This window comes from Ranitomeya variabilis, chromosome 1 (assembly GCF_051348905.1).
Source record: "Ranitomeya variabilis isolate aRanVar5 chromosome 1, aRanVar5.hap1, whole genome shotgun sequence".
NCBI classification, from domain to species: Eukaryota; Metazoa; Chordata; class Amphibia; order Anura; family Dendrobatidae; genus Ranitomeya; species Ranitomeya variabilis.
Window position 1 is genome coordinate 714,963,124 of NC_135232.1, and position 22,626 is coordinate 714,985,749.

At 48.9% G+C, this 22,626-nt stretch overlaps 1 protein-coding gene across 17 annotated transcripts in view; it reads right to left on the reverse strand.

Annotated features, from left to right (window-relative positions):
- The window catches only part of NRXN3 (neurexin 3), a 573,277-nt gene that overhangs the window by 343,076 nt on the left and 207,575 nt on the right, over positions 1-22,626 (reverse strand). For 13 of the 17 annotated variants that reach the window (XR_013216504.1, XR_013216506.1, XR_013216503.1 and 10 more), the window contains 2 exons: positions 16,506-16,709; positions 14,623-14,649 (listed from right to left, as the gene is read on the reverse strand). Coding sequence is in view for 11 of the 17 variants with exons in the window: in XM_077267473.1 (XP_077123588.1) it covers positions 14,623-14,649; positions 16,506-16,709 (231 nt within the window). In the remaining 6 variants the exon portion in view is untranslated. The remainder of the gene's footprint in view (positions 1-14,622; positions 14,650-16,505; positions 16,710-22,626) is intronic. The other 4 variants (XR_013216505.1, XM_077267475.1, XM_077267474.1 and 1 more) reach the window with 1 other exon arrangement.

Here is a 22,626-nt window from a genome sequence, read left to right on the forward strand (position 1 = left end):
CATTTGACGATGTATATTTCTGCATACATCATTGGTTGGATTTTTGTTAGATGAATGATATTTTATTGGCACCTTACGGACATTATTATGTGATCTTTAATTATATATTTGCTTTGACGCCATTTTGAGTTCATTACTACATCTGATTAGGACCCTTAATTCTCAATACTCACCATAACATTGTTACTGTTATAGTATTCTTTAAATTTATTATCTACAATAGATAACTACACATAACTAAAAATTTGGGTCACATTAATACTTATTAGGTTTAGGATACCACTGTGCCCTAACATTTGAGGAACCGATTTTTGCTTTTTTATTATTTGAATGAATTCATGATTTTAAATTATTGCATAAATTAGTGATTTTAATACAGGGGTTTTATTACACTTCTCTTAGTCTCCTTTGGGACATAATTGTCTCTCTGGGGACCTACCTGTTGCTGGATTCTAGCGAGGGACTATAGACAGTCCGTCCACCTTGCATTGTCTACAGCGAAGGAATATAGACAGGCCGTCCACCCTACAGAGTTAATAGCTAGTGAATATAGACAGTTTGTCCACCCTGCAGAGTCTACAGTGAGGGAATATAGACAGTCCATTCATCTTGCAGAGTCTATAGCGAGGAAACATTGACAGTCTGTCCACACTGTAGTATACATAGATCACTCATACGTTCTACACTTATCTGTTATCACCGCATTCACAAAAAAGGTAACTCTTATTGGGTTTAACAATTTTTTGTCAAGGCGGTTTTTAGTGTTCAAAGAGTTGCGCTCAATAAATATCAAATTATACAAATTAAAGTGCCCTCCCGCAGCCATGCTCTTGTGACCAGTGAAAGGCGGAACTGGCCTAATAACTGCTATACCAGCATCGTAGATTCCTGCGGCAACATGGACACCAGATGAAACAGATGTGGTTTATATACAGTGGCATGTAAGAGTTTTCGGCAGCCCTAGTCAAAATTACTGTGAACAGTTAAGCAAGTTGAAGATGGAATGATATCTAAAAGAACTAAAGTTAAAGACGACACATCTCCTTTGTATTTTTAGGAAGAAAAAAACAAAATAAATAAAAAAATTAAATATATATATATATATATATATATATATATGTTAGTTATCTTTTACATTTTAAGAATTACAAACAGGAAGATGGGCAGAGATAAAAGTTGGGCACCCTTGGGGATTTGTGTGCTCGGATAACTTTGGCCAAGGTTTCAGCCCTAAATTAGGTTAGGGTTATGTCTTGTTCACTATCATCATTAAGAAAGGTCCGCCTCCTCTAACCTTGTGCCAAAAACCAGCAGCTATGGGTTCTTCTAAGCAACTGCCTAGCACTCTGAACATGGTGGAGGCCCACAAAGCAGAAGGCTGTAAGAAGATAGGAAAGCATTTTCAAGTTGCCTTTCCTCAGCTCAAAATGTAATTAAAAAATTGCAGTTACCAGGAACAGTGGAGGTCAAAATAAGTTCTGGAAGATAAAGCAAAATTTCAGTGAGAGGTGCTCGTAGGATTGCTACAGAGGCAAATCAGAACCCCCGCTTGACTGTAAAAGACCTTCAGAAAGATTTAGCAGATTCTGGACTTGTGGCACATTGTTCTACTGTTCAGAGATACCTGCACCTGCATGACATTTACGGAAGAGTCATCAGAAAACCTCTCCTGCGTTCTCACCATGAAATTCAGAATCAGAAGTATGAAAAGGAACATCTATATAAGCCTGATGCATTCTGTAAACAAGTCCTGTGGACCGATGAGATTAAAATAGAACTCTATGGACGCAATGATTAAAAGGTATGTGTGGAGAAAAAAAAAAGAGGACAGAAGATCAGGAAAATAACAATTCATCAACCATTAAGCATGGAGGTGGATCAATCATATTTTGGGGTCATGTTGCAGCCAATGGTACGGGGAACATTTCATGGATAAAAGGGAAGAATGGATTTAATTAAAGTTCAACAAATTCTTGATGCAAACATAACACCATCTGTAAAAAAGCTGAAGGTGAAAAGAGGATGGCTTCTACAAATGGATAATGATCCTAAACACACGTCACAATCCACAATAGACGACCTCAAAAGGTGCAAGCTGACGGTTTTACAATGGCCCTCACAGTCCCCTGATCTGAACATCATTGTAACTCTGTGGCTAGACCTCAAAATAGCCGAGGATGCAAGACGACTGTCACGATCCATTTTTGGATTTGTGGCAGCTCTGGTTCCACTGTTTTTAATGTTGCTTTTTCCTTTCAGAACCATCAGGGGTTAATGTCCGTTTTTTCCCCTCTGACAATCTGGTGTAACTGCAGTGCTGTTAGGTCAGCTGATGTGGTGGTCACCACTCCCACCATCCTTTAAATGGTCACCTGATGCATCAGCTGACTGTTGGTGATAAGAGTTTCTCTGGAGACTAGTCGATGTGTGACGAGCTCTCTGGTGCCAGCGTGTATCAGCTGTTTGAGCTCCTGGTGTCGTATCCTATGCTGAGTGGAGTTTGGAATCCGGCTTCAGAGTCATCTGCGGTGTGGAGCTTGGCAGCTGGGTATGGAAGCTAAGTGTGGTGTTTTTTCCTTGTCCCTTTTGTGTTTGTCACTATCCCCTGTGTGGTACCATCTGCAGTGGTGAGGCTAGCGCTCCTTGCCGGCCAGAGCACTAGCCAGGGCAGTGTGAGGTGAAACTAGGGACGAGGTTCCTGATGGCGGTGGGGGGGAAGGACCCACTTAGGGTGTTAGGGGAGTGCAGGGACAGGCTCAGGTTTTAGCAGGAGGTGACTATTCCTTCATTTCCCTATTGATAGGGCCTTTATCCCCCCCCCTTTTCCATCCCGCTGTGAGTTTGTTGTGCCGTCCGCTTACCGATCTCCATTGGGTTGCAATACGTATCGTGACATTATCACCAACCGATACTTTTTTTCTCCCGTAAACTGATGGCTCAAGCACAGGCTTTTGCCCAGCGGATCCAGAACATAACTGATGAGGTTAAGGAGCTGTGGTGCAGCAGCTCCAGCAGGTGTCGAGGTTCTGGCTCTCGGCTCATGTGCAGGCTCAACCGGAACCTAAGGTATCTCTCCTGGACAGGGTCTCTGGAGGGAGAGATAAATTCTTGGTTTTTCAGGAGGCCTGTAAGTTATATTTCAGGCTCCGTCCTCGTTCTTCAGGGAGTGAGGAACAGCGTGTGAGGATTATAGTCTCCCTTCTCAAGGGTGATCCCCAATTCTGGGCCTTCTCCCTGACAATCAATTCACCATCTTTGCAGTCGGTGGACGGGTTTTTCGTGGCATTGGCGCTGGTGTATGGGGATCCTGATGGCGTCTCCTTGGCTGAGTCTATACTCCGTAATATCAAGCAAGGGGGCCGGCTGGCTGCGGAGTACTGCTCAGAGTTTAGGAGGTGGGCCACTGACACGCAGTGGAACGACCCTACTCTTAGGAGTCATTTTTGTCAGGGTCTGTCACCTAAGCTGCAGGATACTCTGGTGCAGTATGCTACTCCCGGGCCGTTGGGACGCCTCCATGGCCTTGCTATACCGGTGGATAGAAGCCGCAGGGAGAGACATACACCAAATCTGCCCCCTGTGTTTGTCACTATCCCCTGTGTGGTACCATCTGCAGTGGTGATGCTAGCGCTTCTTGCCGGCCAGTGCACTAGCCAGGCAGTGTGAGATGACAGATGACAAATAGGGACGAGGTTCCTGATTTTGGTGGGGGAAAGAACCCACTTAGGGTGTTAGGGGGACTGCAGGGACAGGCTCAGGTTTTAGCATGAGGTGACCATTCCTTCATTTCCCTATTGATAGGGCCTTCCTCCCCCCTTTTCCATCCTGTTGTGAGTTTGTTGTGCTGTCCGCTTACCGACCCCTGTTGGGTCGCAATACGTATCATGACAACGACCCAGGAATCTCACAGAACTGGAAGAATTTCCCAAGGAAGAATGGATGAAAATCTCACAAACAAGAATTGAAAGACTTTTGTCTGGCTACAAAAAGTGTGTACAAGCTGTGATACTTTCAAAAAGGGATGCTAGTAGGTACTAATCATGCAGGACGCCCAAACTTTTGCATATGCCCATTTTTCTTTTTGCAATTCTTTAAATGTAAAAAATGAGAATATTTTTTTTTTGCCTAAAATACAATGTAAATGTGTCATCTTTCTTTAACTTTAGGCTTTTTAGAGATCATTTTATCTTTAACTTGCTTAACTATTCACAACATTAATTTTGACCAAGGGTGTACAAACTTTTATATGCCACTGTATGGTTGAGTGACAAAGCAGCACTCCTCCTCCTCCCAGCACCCTCTTAATATATTGCACTCATCATATTATACAGCACTGTGTACTTACAATTGCTCATTTTGCCTTTCTACCCAGATAATTATTTTTTTCCATTACGTCTATGACATCACTTGATTAAAACCTGACGAGCTCAATCCTTCTATGCTCTATGTAGAAACAGGAGGTCAATTTTCTCTTTGAGTCATAAGTTGTAAAGGTTCGTGGATGAGGGAGATGGGAGCAGCTGCGTCAGGAGGTGAACAGGGGAATGATTACTGCAGGAATAGAGACGTCCTGTTTCTACAAGAGAGAACAGAAAACGTATCTGGTTAGAAAGGAAAAACTAGCAATCGTAAGTGCAGAGCGCTGTATAATAGTGCAATATAAAGAGGATACATCTTTGATGGGAGAAAATGGAGTGCTTCTTTAAGCAAAAATTACCATACTCTGGTTATTGGGCACACCCCTGGTACAAGCGATCTAGACTTGTGAGAACCAATCGCTAAAAGTTTGAGTAGTTATTAAGTGGCTTGGTCACGGCTGAGTGGATGAATTTAGGGTGCTGCATGGCTCAGATACCTATGCTCTCTACATCACCTGTATAGTAAGCAGTAAATGGATAGTAGTCCATATCTTGAGCAGTAACAAATCAAATCTCAGGACTGCTGGTGTCTATTAAAGTCTCTGAGGCTCCATCAACCTTATTCAGTAGAGTCAGCCGGGGAATCATCAGTGACAGACTGCACATTTAGGCGTGGCTTTGTGCTATACTGATGTCTTCACATTGAAGGCTTTTACACACCAGTCCAACCACTTTTCTTAATCTGGTGGGCTGTGGATGGCAAATCCCTTTATCCAATTTGAACTATAATTGACATGAGAAAAGTGACATATGTTGTAAGAAAAATGTACTCCAGCTGATAGCCAGTTCTAGGCACTGGCGGCCTAAAGATGAGTCACATGTGAGTGAAATGCAAACTCCAGTGGACGTTTCTTGAAGACTTCCAAATCAAACATAAGAACCTGCAACCAACATCTTGAGACAAAGGGCTGCTGTATGAGGGTGCAGCTCTCTTCAGGATATCTGGCTCCTGGCCCTCCCGTGTTCACCTACAGAGATGTCATGTTTGGCTTAATGATTAGCTCCCTTGTGTTTGGGAAAGATTCTGTCAGCATTCTGCTAAAAGTGCTACCAAGACTGCGGGCACCAATGTACTGCCCCTTTATGGAATTACTTCAGTGTTCCTGAAGAAGTTAATGACAGAGTAGAAATAACTATTCAGAATGTTCGAAGACAAATACCTTTCAATGTACCTGCAGAAGAAGAGAAAGGGAAGCATGTGACCCAAAGAAGCAGGATGATCAGGAGGCAGTCAGCACCCATACCACCGAAGAAACGCTACCAGGCTCTCACGCAGGACAACTATGAAGATGTACATCAAAAAAGTGCTTTACCACAAAGAACACCCCAGTAAGAAATCAGAAGCCTCTTGATGGGAGAATAAGAAGTGCTGTGGTGAAGAAGAAAAGGAGAATGGTGCTCGTGGGGGATTCCCTACTGAGAAGAACAGAAGCCACTATCTGCCGACTGGACAGTACCTCACGAGAAGTGTGCTGTCTTCGAGGTGCCAAAATAAAAAATGTGTCTGCTAGAGTACCAAGACTCTACAGTGCTACAGACCCATACCTATTAATACACATGGGAACAAATGACACAGCAAAAAAGGACCTGGAAACTATAGGCAGAGACATTGAAGATCTAGGCCAGAAAGTGAAAACTGGGAGCGCAGGTTGTCTTGTCATCCACCTCCCAGTGGGTGGACATGGACCAAAGTGATTGAACAGGATTCTACAGGTGAACAACTGGCCATGTCAATAATGTCATGAGCAACGTTTTGGGTTTCTTGATGATGTAGTGAATTATCTGTATGATGGACTCCCTGCTAGAGAGAGGTTGTATCTTACAAAAACAGGAAAGCACATATTTGATAGACGCCTTGCTACACTCATCGGGAGAACTTTAAACTAGATCAATATGGGATGGGAAATATACAGCCAGGAAAAAGTACGTAGCTAATACATTGTTTTGAGAACCCTGTTATTAGAAGTGGAAAGAAAGAACAAAAACAACAAACTCTTAATGAAAATAGAGGAGCAAGAGAAATCAACTACAAACCAAAATGAGTCTATACAAGTGTACAGAGCATGGGAAACAAAAAGGAGAATTGGAGCTGCTAACACAGGAAGAGAGATATGATGTCATAGGCATCATTGAAACTTGGTGGGATGATACACTTGCTTAGAATACAAAACTTGAAGGCTACAACTTATTTATTAGAAACAGGATTAACAAGAGGGGGCTACAACTTATTTATTAGAAACAGGATTAACAAGAGGGGAGGATGTGTTGCATTGTTGCATTGTATGTTAGGAAAACGTATATCTCCAGAGAGCCAAGATTCAGAGACTGGTAGATCTGTAGAAACTGTTTGAATAAGACTTCAAGGAGAGAAGAACAGAAAGGACACTATTGTATGTGTTTATTATCGGCCACCCAGACAGACTTAACATATAGATGAACTCTTTACATCAGATGTCTCTGCCCTCAAAAAAGTACGACATAGTGATCATAGGAGATTTTAGCTTACCAGATGTTTGTTGGGAATCTCAGGCAAAAGTACTGTGTCTAGAAAATTTTTATCTTCTCTTGCTGACAACTTTATATTTAAAAAGGTAGAAGAGAAACAAGAGGATCTGCAATCTTGGACCTAATTCTTACCAACAGGGAGGAAATGGTTGAGGAAGTAAGGGTGGCTGGGAATTTAGGAGGCAGTGGTCAGGCTATCCTTGAATTTTGGATTACAAGAGAAGGAAGAACAGCGAGGACTCAGACTTTAAGGTTGGACTTCAGAAAGGCAGAATTTAATGGACTCAGAAAGAAGGTAGAAAATGTCCAATGGCTGGATGTTCTAAAGGACAGAAATATTCAAGAAGGATGGGAGATTTTGCTAAATTAAATTCTCACTGCACAATCAGTAACAATCCCAAAAAGAAGGAAGAATTGGAAGCATTTAAACAGACCAGGGAGGATGAACATAGAACTTAAACACTTGTTAAAAAGCAGAAAAGAAATGAATATCAAGCGTTAGAAGAGCTAAAGCCTCTAATGAAGTGAGGAATGTAAGGGAGACCAAAAGCAGTAAAAAAGGATTTGAGGGGTATGTCAAAAGCAAAAGAAAAGTTAAAGATGCTGTAGGATTTTTACAGGCTGAAAAAATTGAAGTGGTCAAAAATGATGATGAGAAGGACAAACTTTTAAATTCCCATTTTGCATCTGTGTTCTCCAAGAAAGAAATTGTAACATCAACTGATCTTCACGGTGCCATCGAAAGAATAAAATAATCCACACTATCAATAAACAGAGAGATGTGAGGGAACACTTAGCTAATTTAAGTGAATTTAAATCTTCCCCAGATGAATTACATCCTAGGGGGCTGTAAGAGTGAGCAGAGGAAATTACAGAACCACTAGCCAGAATCTTTGAAAAATCCTTGAGAACAGGAGAAGTCCCAGAAGATTGGAGAAAGGCAAATGTCGTCCCTATCTTCAAAAAAGGAAAGAAGATGGAGCCAGGAAATTACAGGCCAATGTATCTTACTTCTATACCAGGAAAGATATTTGAACAAATTATTAAACAGCATGTATGTAAGTACTTGGATAAGTAGAGCCAGCATGGTTTTGAAGCAGACACGTCATGCCAGATTAATCTAATTTCCTTCTATGAAGGAATCACTGACTGGGTGAATCAGGGAAAGGCGGTAGATAACGTATATCTCAACTTCAGCAAAGCATTTGAAAAAATGACCAAGTATGGGATTGATAAGGCTACAATTAGGTGGATTCATAACTGGCTCACTGATCGCACTAAGAGTGGTCATAAATAGTTGCACATCCAATTGGAAGTGTTTCAAATGGGGTACCACAAGGCTCTGTCCTGGACACAGTATTGTTCAACATTTTTATAAATTATCTAGATAAGGGAACTGAAGGTAAATTGATCAAATTTGCAGACGATGCAAACCTAGGAGGGATAGCTAACACTAAAGAAGACAGAAAAAGATTTCAGAATTATATAGATAAGCTTGAACAATGAACAGTGACTAATAGAATGGTATTTAACAGGGAGAAATGCAAGATTCTACATCTGGGCAAGAAAAATGAAAATTACATCTACAGAATGGGAGGAATAGAACTAAGCAACAGCACGTCTGATAAAGACTTGGGAGTACTAATAAATCACAGACTGCACGAGTCAACAGTGTGATGCAGCAGCAAAAAAAAGCAAACAGTTCTAGGATGTATTTACATGATCTAGTCTCTATGCTTCTGTTAAGTAATTATCCCCTCTACTCCTCCTTGTTCAGGCCTCTTCTGGAATACTGTGTCCAGTTCTGAGTACCACATTTTAAAAGACATTGAAAAACTGGAGCAAGTTCAGAGAAGAGCTACCAGGATGGTGAGCGGACTGCAAAGTATGTCCTACGAGGATTGGTTAAAGGATCTGGGAATGTTTAGCTTGCAAAACAAAAGCTTAAGACTTAATAGCTGTCTACTATCTGAAGGGATGACACAGTGTAGAGGGATCATACTTATTCTCATTTGCTCATGGAAGCATGAGACGCAATGGAATGAAACTGAAAGGGAGAAGATATAGATTAGAAATATTAGAAAAAACTTTTTTGACAGTGAGGGTGATCAATGAGTGTCACAATATACATATATAGCGACCCCACGGGGGGGGGGGGTCAGTAGCGGACGGCACAGGAAAAACACAACAGGATGGAAAAGGGGGGAGGAAGGTCCTACCAATAGGGAAATGAAGGATTGGTCACCTCCTGCTCAAACCTGAGCCTGTCCCTGCACTCCCCTGACAACTTAAGTGGGTCCTTCCCCCCCACCGCCGTCAGGAACCTCGTCCCTCGCTGTCACCTCACACTGTCCTGACTACTGCACTGGCCAGCATGGAGCGCTGGCCTACCACTGCAGATACTGTAGTATCACACGGGGACAGTGACAAACACGAAAGGGACTAGGAGAAAACGCCACACTTTAGCTTCCAAGCTCCAAATCACGGATGACACAGAAACTGGACTCCAAACCCCAAAAACAGCAGACACCAGAGAGCTGCCACTCCCAGGCTGGTCTCCATAGAGAAACTCGATCACCAACAGTCAGCTGATGCACCTGGGGACCATTTAAAGGATGGCGGGAGTGGTCACCATCACATTAGCTGACCCAACAGCACTGTAGTTACACCAAACTATCAGTGGGGGGGGGGGGGGAACCATGAAAGGGAAAAGCAACATTTAAAACAAAGCGGAACCAAAGCTGCCACGAATCCAAAAATGGATTGTGACAGTGTGGAACAGGCTGCCACGAAAAACGTTGAGATCTCCTTCAATGGAAGTCTTCAAACAAGAGGCTCAGACATCTGAGATGATTTAGTGAATCCTGCATTGAGCAGGGGGTTGGACAAGATGACCCTGGGGGTCCCTTCCAATTCTAACATTTTAGATTTCTATGACTATCATTTCCAAGATTTCCCCTGCTTTCCTCTCGCCCTCATTTGTTTACTGGCAGAGGAATTTTCTGGTTACTTGTTGGTGTCCACCTTTAGACAAACATAAACCATCCCATCAGCCGAAGGTTTGCTTGTCGGATGATCGCAGCCCTCTTTCATATGATCAATGATTTTACAAATAGTCATTTACCTGAATTTCGGACCATGTAAAAGTTCATTAAAGGGATCCAGTCCGGAAGATTTTACGACTGAAACCAGTGGGAAAGAGGATACTCGTCCTGTAGTAACCAATGTGACTGAAAAAGCCACATGCTTATTAGCCTGAAGTGAACTGAGGGCACCACGGGTTCAAGAGGTCAGAGGGCCACATCCAGCTCTAGAGCAGTTGTACTTGGGCATTATGAGGAACTATTGGACTCCAAATTGCCAGTATGTTGCTCTTGCACAGGGGCCTCTTCAGTCTGTGTCTACCTGTGCCCACATCTGCACCCCAATGCACTTCCAGGCTGGCCTGCATCACTTGGAGGACCGAGGTCTCACCGAGGAGGGGCAGTCAGCTCCTGCACACTTGTAGCCTTCATATTCCAGAGATCACTGCCTGGTGTAACAGATACTAAGCCCTATTCCTCCCTATTTGTGTCATTATAGTGCCACCAGGGAAAATGTCCAATTCTTCAACCCCAGGAGGGGAACTCAGCAGCAATGGCCAAGCTCTGAAGTTTATGACCTTTACCAATGTATATAAATGTGGTTCGATAATTGGTGACCCGTGGAAAGTTCACATGAATTTGCCCGGTTATTTGTGATAAGTGATGAGAGTCCAACGTTGTCTCCTGAAGGTGAAGCACAATTGGAGCCCTCTTGAAATGTAAGAATTTCTTTCCAAGGCAGCTCAGGCTCCCGCCTTGGCTCTGGCTGATTCATCAAAGTCGTGTTTGAGGAAAATGCAAATAATTACACGCATTCCTGTGCAGATAATTCACTCGCCTCTCACTGGAGCAGCCAAGAAATTGCCACAGATGTGCAAATGCTGCATACCCGGCCTCCTAGTAATTCTGTGCATGTGAAGAGATCTTGGCGGCAGTCGTCACATACAAAATGAAGCTTGTGGGGGCTAATGGTGGGCGCTCTCTGTGGTGTCACTCTGTATGCAGGGTGACTGTACCATTGCCGCTCACAGGCACCATGTACCATCATATCCACATGTGAGGGGCGCTAGTTTCCGCCTGCTCGATTCCTGTTAGCTCTCAGGTCCTCAGCCTGCTGCCTCCCAGTGGTTCTGTATCTGCATATGTTACTGCTCACAGAGGGTGAGCTGCACGGCCACTCAAGGTTTGGTCCACAGGTGAATGTACAGAAGTGGAGCAGTGCATATTGTGATATATGAAGCCATGACCAAGAGGTGGGATCTGCTCAGTGTTCCCGACAGCAGCGCTGGGTAATGCTTCCCTGCCGTTATGTTGGCCACCCTATGCCCCCAGCAGTGTATCCGCCGTATCCTTACCAGTCAGACGTGTACGTGTGAAGAGTAAGGATCACGAATCACAAGGTGTAGAAGAAAACAAGAAGTGAATGTGATTATCACAATGTTCAGTCATCCACCATTCTGGATATTAACCAATACTCTACCCATCAAAAAATAGAGCAGGGCACAGGAGTGCACTATGCCAGTGTTCAATGCCGATCTTCATCAGCCACAGATTGGCATACACCTGTGGATCCATGTACCACCGCCCGTCTAGTCATTCCACTAGGTCTACATACGGCGCAGACACACAGCCATGGTGGGCTGGCTGTCTCAAGCACAGACAATAGGTTAGGATTAGTAGATATGTCAGAGCGGGGAAAATGGTGTTGTCACCAGACAGTCCAAGCGGACTAGAGGTGGGGAAGGAGAAAAAAATGATGGACTGGCCAGAAAGATAAAGGTCAGGGATTGGAGAGGATGATTGGTAGTTAAGGGGTAGCTCAGATGGAATGGTGACATGTCCCGTTATTGAAGTTTGGAATGTGGCGGATGATTATCAACGCTCTGTAGAGCAGAGAAAGAAAGTGGCTGCCACCTAGCTGTGCACTCTGTCCATTGCATTATATAGAGAGGCGAAATTATCTCACAGGTCAGATCCCTGGCACAGAGGAGCAGCAGCACGGGCAGGGGAAGGGTGAAGCGCGGAGTCCACCCCGGCGCCAGTCACTGCCCGGACACGTCCAGAAGACACCACTACTGGACTTCTACCACCACATTGGCTGACCACCAGCAATCTCAGCGAGAAGTGGGCACGTGAATAACCCGAGGACAGGTCGGCCCCTCACCTGTCACCTGAGCGGCCCCTTACACGTCACCATAGGACAGAGCAGCCCCTCACCTGTCACCTGAGGTCAGAGCGACACCTCTCCCATCACCTGAGGACAGAGTGGCCCCTCACCTGTCACCTGAGATCTGAGTGGCCCCTCACCCATCAATATAGGACAGAGCGGACCCTCTCCTGTCACCTGAGGTCAGAGCGGCCCCTCTCCTGTCACCAGAGGTCAATGGCCCCTCTCCCGTTACCTGACAGAGCGGCCCCTTTCCCGTGACCTTAGGACAGAGCGGCCCCTCACCCGTCAATATAGGACAAAGAGGACCCTCTCCCGTCACCTGAGGACAGAGCGGCCCCTCTCCCATCACCTGAGGTCAGAGAGGCCCCTCTCCCGTCACCTGAGGTCAGAGTGGCGCCTCTCCCATAACCTGACAGAGCGGCTTCTTTCCCATCACCTGAGGACAGAGAGGGCCCCTTTCCCGTCATCTGAGGACAGAGCGGACCCTCTCCCGACGCCTGAGGACAGAGCGGACCCTCTCCTATCGCCTGAGGATACAGCAGACCCTCTCCCTTCACCTGAGGACAAAGTGGCCCCTCTCCAGGGCCCTGAGGACAAAGTGGCCCCTCTCCTGTCACTTTAGGTCAGAGTGGCCCCTCTCCTGTCACCTGAGGTCAGAGTGCCCCTCTCCTGTCACCTGAGGTCAGAGTGCCCCTCTCCCGTCACCTGAGGTCAGTGACCCCTCTCCCGTCACCTGAGGGCAAAGCGGCCCCTCTCACATCACCTGAGGTCAGAGCAACACCTCTCCGCTCACCTGAGGACAGAGCGGACGCTCGCCTGTCACCTGAGGACAGAGCGGACCTTCTCCAGTCGCCTGAGGACAGAGCGGACCCTCTCTTGTCACCTGACGTCAGAGCGGACACTCTCCAGTCGCCTGAGGACAGAGCGGACCCTCTCCTGTCCCTGAGGACAGAGCGGACCCTCGCCAGTCACCTGAGGTCAGAGCGGACCCTCTCCAGTCGAATGAGAATAGAGCGGCCCCTCTCCCGTCATCTGAGGTCAGAGATGCCCCTTTCTCGTTACCTAAGGTCAGAGTGGCACCTCTCCAGTCGCCAGAGGTCAGAGCGGCACATCTCCCATCACCTGAGGTCAGAGCGGCCACTTTCCCTTCACCGGAAGACAGAGCTGACCCTCTCCCGTCACCTGAGGACAAAGCGGACCCTCTCCCGTCACCTGAGGTCAGAACGGACCGTCTCCCGCCGCCTGAGGACAAAGCAGACCCTCTCCCGTCAGCTGAGGTCAGAGTGGCCCCTATCCTGTCATCAGAGGACAGAATGGACCCTTTCCTGTCACCTGAGGACAGAGCGAACCCTCTCCCATCACCTGGGGACAGAGTGGACCCTCTCCCGTCATCTGAGGTCAGAGCAGCCCTTCTCCCATCCCCTGAGAACCGAGCGGCCCCTCTCCCATCAACTGAGGACAGAGCGGCCACTCTCCTGTCAACTGAGGACAGAGTGGCCCCTCTCCAGTCGCCTGAGGTCAGAGCTGCTGCTCTTCCTTCACCTGAAGTCAGTGGCCTCTCTCCTTTCACCTGAGGACAGAGCGGCCACTCACCTGTCACCTGAGGTCAGAGAGGTACCTCTCCCGTCACTTGAGGTTGTTGACTTTAGTCTGATGCATGCTTTCCTAGATCTTCATGTTTTCCAGCCGTCTTTACAATATATGTGGCTTTTTCCCTCAAGCAGGTTATGGGCATGAAAACAAAAGAAGACTGCAAATGCTGTTATCCCCGAGGGCAGAAAGTAAACACCATGCACGGAAAGAGGATTCCACCAAGAGCTGCACAAGCTGCAAACATTTTTCTTTTAAGGTTTTGTGGCAATGACGAGTCTCTGCACCGATCATCAGATCATCTCCTTCTGTCCTATTTGGTGTTTGGTGCCTGCAGTGCGGGGGAGGGGGGTGTAAAATGTCAGCTTACATGGAGCTTACAAGCACAATGACACATGAATATGAGCACTTACCTGTGAACACTGCAGTGGGCGCTGTCAAGAAGACCACTTACCTCCAAGCTCAGGATTATACCAAGGCACTCAGTGCCCAGATATCAGCAGGACACGGTGGGTGGTCTGGAGACATGCACATTGATATACTGTACGTCCCCATAGACTGAGTAAAATGAGAGTGTGTATCCCAGTGTGCCTGAACTACAAGTGTCCTCAGTACCGTGGCAACCTCTAGGTGGACTACAAAATTCAGCATGCCCTCTGAGAGTAGGCCACTGAGGGTGCAGGTGAGGTTACCCTTTTTGTATCATGGCACCAATATGACCACTAGGTGTCAGTGGCCACAGAGGAGCAGACATGGCCACGCTCAGTGTCCACAAACATCACAGACTCTGCAGAAGAGTCGATTACACAAGAGCATGAGACAGAAAGAACAAAATGAGATTGAGGTATAAACTTACTGGAGTTACAGTTTATCCTGATACAGTCTAGATGGGAAAAAATAAATGAAAGATGAATTCGTATCCTTCAAGGTTACAGCTGCAGTCATCCAAAAACAGTGAGGTCCACCCTTCCGGGGACAGACACACGCAACAAGAGTGGCCATTTTATAGTACTAGGTGTGAGTGTCATAAGGAGCAGCCATGGCTGCCGTGTGTGTGACTGGGGGCTGCCATGTGTCATGGACAAGGAGGAATGGGAGCAGGGCTCCGCTCACCTACAATGTGACGTGTGACTCCTACAAATTGTGTCACTAATCTATAAAATGGCCACGTACAAACAGCAAACCGCACAAACACATCGCTGCAGAACCCTCAGCCATCGGTACAGGGCAATAGCAGGGTCCGTGGCTGTGCTATGGCTCAGTATGTAAGGAGCAGGATGTACAGAAAGCCCCGTATGTGACCCCTCCCACCAGTGTCCTCTATGAAGACAGAAGGCCTCACGCCGTACCATGAGGCCTGCGACAGCAGATGCGCTCTCGTACAGAGGTGATCGGCTCATGATGGGAGTTGTACTCCTCTCCATGCACTTCATTCAGTAAATCCACTACCACATGGATAAGGAGAGGCACACCTTTAATACCCAGCTCCTAGGAAACGAAGAAATTGGGGGCTGAATAGAGAACATTGATCCGGGTTCATGGCTGTTTCGTGCGATTTGGTTTGCTATGTGTCGTCAACCGCAACAGAAAAGTGGGAGCAAACACCCTCAGAGAACCGGTGAGATCAGCAAATAGTGGGGGCAGTAGTGCGTCAATTCTTGGAGTAAGTAAGTGCAGCTCCAAAGCTAGGGGGGGCCTGAAAGATCAGAACCCCGACTTCTCAGACAGAAGGGTAGGGGGTAGCACAAGAGACGAGGGGCAACATAGAGGGAAACAGCAGGATGGGGAGGTAGATTAAGGGCAATTAGGCCTCTCCTTGGTGGCCCCCTGGATGGCAGGAGATGAGGACGGGTGTAGTGGGGGCTCTGATCTTTCATTATCATAAAGGCTAGACAGCTGGGATGTAAGCACTTGTACGGGGTGACTGGGGGCCATGCTCACCCCTAGATGCTGCTCTGCACGCTCTGTTCTCAAGGCTGTTTGCTGTACGGGCCGCAGGCTTCAGGCCTTTGAAGGGTAGTGAGTGCCATCTTTTGAGGCCGATGATGGAACAAGGCTAAAAACTTAAAGACACACACACGACCATCACACGACACTAGGAGCACAGGATGGGGGACACAGACCACCCAACACAGTCTCCGTCTATCACTACAAGGGCTGCACCCACTGGGTGGGAGAAATCTCAGTAAAAGGCTGCAGGAGACTGATTTGGGTGGAAGAACGAGACAAATGAGGCAGAAAGATGACAAACGATTGGCAGAGAAATGCAAGAAATATGAATGGCAGGAGAATGTCTGCAGAAAGCGGCAGAACCCATGAGACCCCCTCAGTCCGTCCTCTGCACCTCAACAGGCATAAAGGTGGCAATTTTCAGCTAGTCCTCAGGTGGCTATGGCTAGTTCAAAATGGCCATCAACTTCAGCAATAAAATCAGTGCTGCATATTAACCTGCAGGACAGCTGGAAGTTGGGGGTCTTGCCACTCCCCTGTTACCGCTGGAGAGACCGTAGCGTGCAGCCCTGCACAATTCCGGCCCCCGCAGAGGTAACACAGTAATGACAGGCAATGTGGAGAGGCCACGGACCGCACAGGTCATTGGGCCATGTTAGGAGTGTGGCTGGACCGGACCATGCAGTGGAGACACCATGGACAAATTTATTCTGCGGCCAATAGAAGAGTGAACAGAAAGACACTGACGTGAAATCCCCATCCCCACAGACAGTAAGTGTCATACGATACCTAAGTTGACCGTGAGTTTAACTTTGCCCCCATCCAGCTCCAGTCGCAGCGTGTCAGCAGAGTCTCTGGACGTGGTGGCCACCAGGAGCCCGTAGGCTCGCTGAGACTTGAATCGAAATGAAACGTCTTCAGCCTCCGTGTGCATGACAACCGGCATGACTATCTTCATGTACATGCTGCCGTCATAGCTGAGGATGGAAGCTTCTGCAGGGAGAGAAGAGCCGGTCAGGAGGTGATGGCTACATTCACACATCACAGACATTATCCACAGGAAGATGGCGTCACTGCCAGCCTCCGTGTCCATCAGGACCACAGGGCACAGCATTACCTGGAGTCTCACGGGCCACACAAGTCCCGGCTCAGGGGCGCAGTCATCGTGTATGTACACTGCAGAAGTGGTCCCCACTGATTTTGACACAGTGACCTTTATAGCAATTCAAATGTTATCACAAGAACCACCCCTGGGGGGCAAGCAGAGGTACTGCACGCACACCCCGTCTCTGTGCATTAGCCATGAAAGTCATTGTAGAGGTCACACACGACACACGTCATACACAATACCGCAGGTTGACCCCACAACAAATCCTGCCAGAACTGGTACAATGATCACTACCTACCCTACACTTTATAGCCAATGGGACACAGGCAGAACTACTCCAGTCACATAACGTGACAGCTGAGGCAGGACCGGTGGCCAGTGGGGCCCCCCAGTGATGTCAGCGGAGCTCGGACATGGGGGATTTCCTCTGGTTCCACAGACCAGCACAGAGCTACTCAGCTCCACACATTATATAACACAGACACCAGAGCGAAAGTAACAGCGATGTTCACACAAGGCAGATCGGCCATCCAGCACAGCAAATGTTAGCTCTAGCCCTGGGATGGGAAGAAAGCGGGGGCTGATCACTCACAAGAGGGGGCAATACAAATGTCACTGCAATAAAAATTCATGTCACAGACACGCGGCTGATCTCCTGCCCAGGGAAACACGGAGGAGAGCGGCAGGAGGCAAGGAGGAGAGCGGCAGGAGGCACAGAGAAGAAAGGAAGGAGGCAATGAGGAGAACGGAAGGAGTGGGCACGGAGGATAGCAGGAGGCATGGAGGCGAGCTGCAGGAGGCTCGGAGGAAGGCGGCAGGAGGCACGGAGGACAGCGACAGGAGGAGAGATGCAGTAGGCCAGGAGGAGAGATGCAGTAGGCCAGGAGGAGAGCGGCAGGAGGCAAGGAGAGCGTCAGGAGGCACGGAGGAGAGCGGCATGCAGCACGGAGGAGAGCAGCAAGAGGCAAGGAGGAGAGCAGCAGGAAGCACGGAGGAGAGCGGCAGGAGGCATGGAGGAGAGGTAGGAAGCAAGGAGGAGAGTGGCAGGAGGCAGGGAGGAGAGCTGCAGGAAGCACAGAGGATAGCGGAAGGAGGCACGGAGGAGAGAGGCAGGAGGAAAGGAGGAGAGCGGCAAGAGGCAAGGAGAGCAGCAGGTGGCAAGGAGGAGAATGGAAGGAGGCATGGAGGAAGGGGGCAGGAGGCACGGACGACAGCGGCAGGAGGCAAGGAGGAGAGCAGCAGGAGGAGAGTGGCAGGAGGCACGGAGGATAACGGAAGAAGGAGAGTGGCATGAGGCACGGAGGAGAGCGGCAGGAGGAGAGAGGCAGGAGGCACGGAGGAGAGTGGCAGGAGGCATAGAGGAGAGCGACAGGAGAAAAGAGGCAGGAGGCAAGGAGGAGAGCGGCAGAAGGCACGGAGGAGAGCGGCAAGAGGCACGGAGGAGAGAGGCAGGAGGCAAGGAGGAGAGAGGCAGGAAGCACGGAGGAGAGCGGCAGGAGGAGAGAGGCAGGAGGCAAGGAGGAGAGCGGAAGGAGGCAAGGAGGAGAGTGGCAGGAGGCAAGGAGGAGAGCGGCAGAAGGCAAGGAGGATAGCGGAAGGATGCACGGAGGGGAGAGGCAGGAGGCAAGGAGGAGAGCAACAGTAGGCAAGGAGAGCGGCAGGAGGCAAGGAGGAGAGTGGAAGGAGGCACGGAGGACAGCGGCAGGAGAGAGAGGCAGGAGGCAAGGAGGAGAGTGGCAGGAGGCAAGGAGGAGAACGTCAGGAGGCAAGCGGCAGAAGGCATAGTGGAGAGCGGCAGCATGCAGAGGAGAGCAGCAGCAGGCACCGTGGACGTCTCTGGGCATGGTGGAGAACGGCAGGAGTCACGTAGGAGGCGCGAAGGAGACACGGAGGAGAGCAGCAAGAGGCAGGGAGGGGAGCAGCCGCAGGCATAGTGGAAAGCGGCATCATGCAGAGGAGAGCAGCAGGCACTGTGGACGTCTCTGGGCACATCGTCGGCCACATGGCTTGGATCACACTGCGGCTGTGAACCCTATACAGAGAAGTAGCAGAGAAAGTGCCGGTCCAACGCCAAACGCCTAGGAAAGGCCCCACTCATGGCTCTATACCTGATGCCCTTGATTTACCAGGCAGTGTACATAGAACGTCCTTTATACCGTGTGAAGAAGGCTGGTGATGCTAAACGGCCTGACGATTTATAACTCTAGGCCATGCACACTGGCACATATCACCCCCATGTCCTCAGGATATGCACCCAAGACGTGTGGCCACATGTGTCCTGCTCTTTACTATGAAGCATTTCTGAGGGAAGAATGCCCCAATCTTATATGGCATCTCCACGCTTCCCAGCCTGGGGTTTGGCTGCTGACTCTTTCTGAAGGAGGATGGTGCCATGGACCAGCAGCAATGTTTAGAATAGCTTTGGGGAAACGCAGGAAGCATCGGATACAGAGCCACAACGTCAGCTGGGAGCCAGAGGATTACAGAGGTCTTGCATTCTCTGCCTAAACTCCACTGAGATTATTACAAGCGTGCAGCGTTATGCTCCTAAATCGCTAATCTTTCAATTGCTTTGTGCAACGTGAGAGTGCAGCGACTGTGATTAACTTCTGCAGCGCCGAGCTGGTCCAGGCTACAACCGAGCAGCAGACTTCGAGGGATGAGCAGACAGATGAATGGTTAATGCTTTAATAAAAAAGACGTTTTTAGAGCACCGGATTACAGGAAATCCCCAATTCAAGAGGTTTTGTAATTGCAAAGGGTTTAATATAATGGGAGAGGTAAACGAGCGATAGCGCCACCCGATGACAAACTCAGAAGGGGAGAAAGCTGAGGACCGACACCATGGGTTGCATCATGTCCAAGACCCCTCTCCATCCCCTAACTACATCAGTCATAGAGACACAAGATGGAGCTTTGCATGCAATTCTTCCCATGGCCTCCTCTTCTCAAAGAGTGCCAGTGTCGGAGGGGTTAACCCAATGCTGCACAATACCCCATTAACCAGATGAAATCCCGCCGCGCTCCTGGCTCCGGCCTCCGTGCATCTTATCGGCTTATCATGAGAAGTTCCCTTTAGGGTCCGCAGGATTAGAATAGAGCGGAGAGACGTGGACGCTGCTTTGTGAAATTAATTGGAAAATCGCAGCCTGGGGAATAGATCCGGCCCAGCCCAGGGCTGCGGAGCTGTATACACCAAATTTCTGGGACTTATAGTGCAGGCAGAAGAGGTAATCAGCTAAGTGATATCTGCTCTTGCAACAACATCCCCGCATCCTCAACTAAACTTCTCTTCTTCACCTGACAACCGCCACTGAGCACAGTCCCTGACAACCGCCACTGAGCACAGGCCCTGACAACCGCCACTGAGCACAGGCCCTGACAACCGCCACTGAGCACAGGCCCTGACAACCGCGACTGAGCACAGCCCCTGACAACCGCCACTGAGCACAGCCCGACAACCACCACTGACAACCTCCAATGACCACAGAAATTGGCAACCGCCACTGACAACCTCCACTGACCACAAGAGTCCACAGCCTCTGACAACCGCGACTGAGCACAGCCCCTGACAACCACCACTGAATACAGTCCCCGACAACCGCCACTGACAACCTCCAATGACCAAAGCGACCACAGAACTTGACAACCTCAACTGACCACAAGAGTCCACAACCTCTGACAACCAACACTAACCATAGTCCGACAACCTCCACTGACCATAGAGACCACAGCCACTGACTACAGAGACCACAGCCCCTGACCAGTCTGTGACCAAAGAGACCACAACACCTGATCACAGAGACCAGAGATTACAGCCACTGATCAGAGAACACAACCCCTGACCACAGTCCCTGACCACAGACACCACAACCCCTGACCAGAAATCATAGCATCTAACCAGAGACCACAGCCTCTGACTAGAGACAACTCCTAACCATAGACCACAACCTCTGACCACACAGATCACAGCCTCTGACCACAACCCCGGACTACAGAGACCACAACCCCTAATGCCCCTGACAACCATCCCTGATCAAAGAGACCACAACCTCTGACAACAGCGACCACAGACTCTGATCACAGCTGCTGACCACAGAGAACACAGACCCTAACCAGAGACCACAGCACCTAACTACAGAGATTACAGCCCTTGATCAAAGTCCCCTACCAAAGAGACCACAGCCTCTGACCAGAGACCACAACCCCAGACCACAGAGTCCACAACCGCTGACCACAGAGACCACAGCCCCTGACAACAGCAACCACAGCCCCTGACTACAGAGACCACAACCCCTGACCACAGCCTCTGACCAAAGACCACAGAAACTACAACCCATGACCAGAAATCACAGCCTCTATCCATAGAGACCACCGCCTCTGACCAGAGACCACAACCTCTGACCACAACCCCTGACTACAGAGACCACAACCCTTATTGCCCCTCACACAAAAGCTCCTCACACTGCGCTAGAGAATGCGGCACTCACAAAACAGCCCCTCACCCTGTGCCAGAGAGTGCGGCACTAACACAAGAGCTCCTCACACTGCGCCAGAGAGCTGCATTCACACATAAGCTCCCCACCCCTCACCCTGCGCGAGGGAGGGTGACACTCATACAAGAGCTTCTCATTCTACGCCACAGAGAGAATGGCACTCACAAAAGAGCTCCTCAACCTGCGCCAGAGAAAGCGACACTCACACAAGTGCTCCTCATGCTGCGCTAGAGAAAGCGACACTCACATAAGTGCTCCTCACGCTGCGCTAGAGAATGTGGCACTCACAAAAAAAGCCCCTCACCCTGCGCCACAGTGGGCGGCACTAACACAAGAGCTCCTCTCTCTGCTCCAGAGAGAGCGGCACTCACACAAGTGCTCCTCACTCAGTGCCACAAAGAGAATGGCACTCACACAGGAGCTCCTCAACCTGCGCCAGAGAAAACAACACTCGCACAAGAGCTCCTCACCCTGTGCCAGAGAGAGCGACACTCACAAAACAGCCCCGCACCCTGCGCCAGAGAGCGCGGCACTAACACAAGAGCTCCTCACTCTGTGCCAGGGAGAACAGCACTCACACAAGAGCTCCTCACCCTGCACCAGGGAAAGCGGCACTCAAAAATAGCTCCTCAATCTGTGCCAGGGAACTCACATAAGAGCTCCTCAACCTGCACCAGAGAAAGCAACACTCACACAAGAGCACCTCAAGCTGCACTCGAGAATGCGGCACTCACAAAAGAGCCCCTCACCCTGAGCCAGAGTGAGCGGCACTCACACAAGAGCTCCTCACTCTGCGCATTAGAGAGCGGCACTCACACAAGAGCTCATCAACCTGTGTAAAAAAAAAGTAACACTCAGACAAGAAGTCCTCACCCTGCACCAGAGAGAGCGAAACTCACACAAGAGCTCCTCACCCTCCGCCAGACAGAGCAACACTCACACAACAGCTCCTCACCCTGCGCTAGGGATAGCGGCACTCACACAAGAGCTCCTCACTCAGCGCCAGGGAGAGCAGCACTCACACAAAAGTTCCTCACCCTGCACCAGAGAGAGCGACACTCACAAAAAAGCCCCTCACCCTGCGCCAGAGAGCGCAGCACTAACACAAGAGCTCCTCACTCTGTGTCAGGGAGAACAGCACTCACACAAGAGCTCCTCAACCTGCACCAGGGAGAGTGGCACTCACACAACAGCTCCTCACTCTGCGCCAAAGAAAGCGACACTCACACAAGAGCTCCTCACCCCGTATCAGAAATTGCGGTACTCACACAAGAGCACCTCACCCTGCATCAGAAAGAGCAGTACT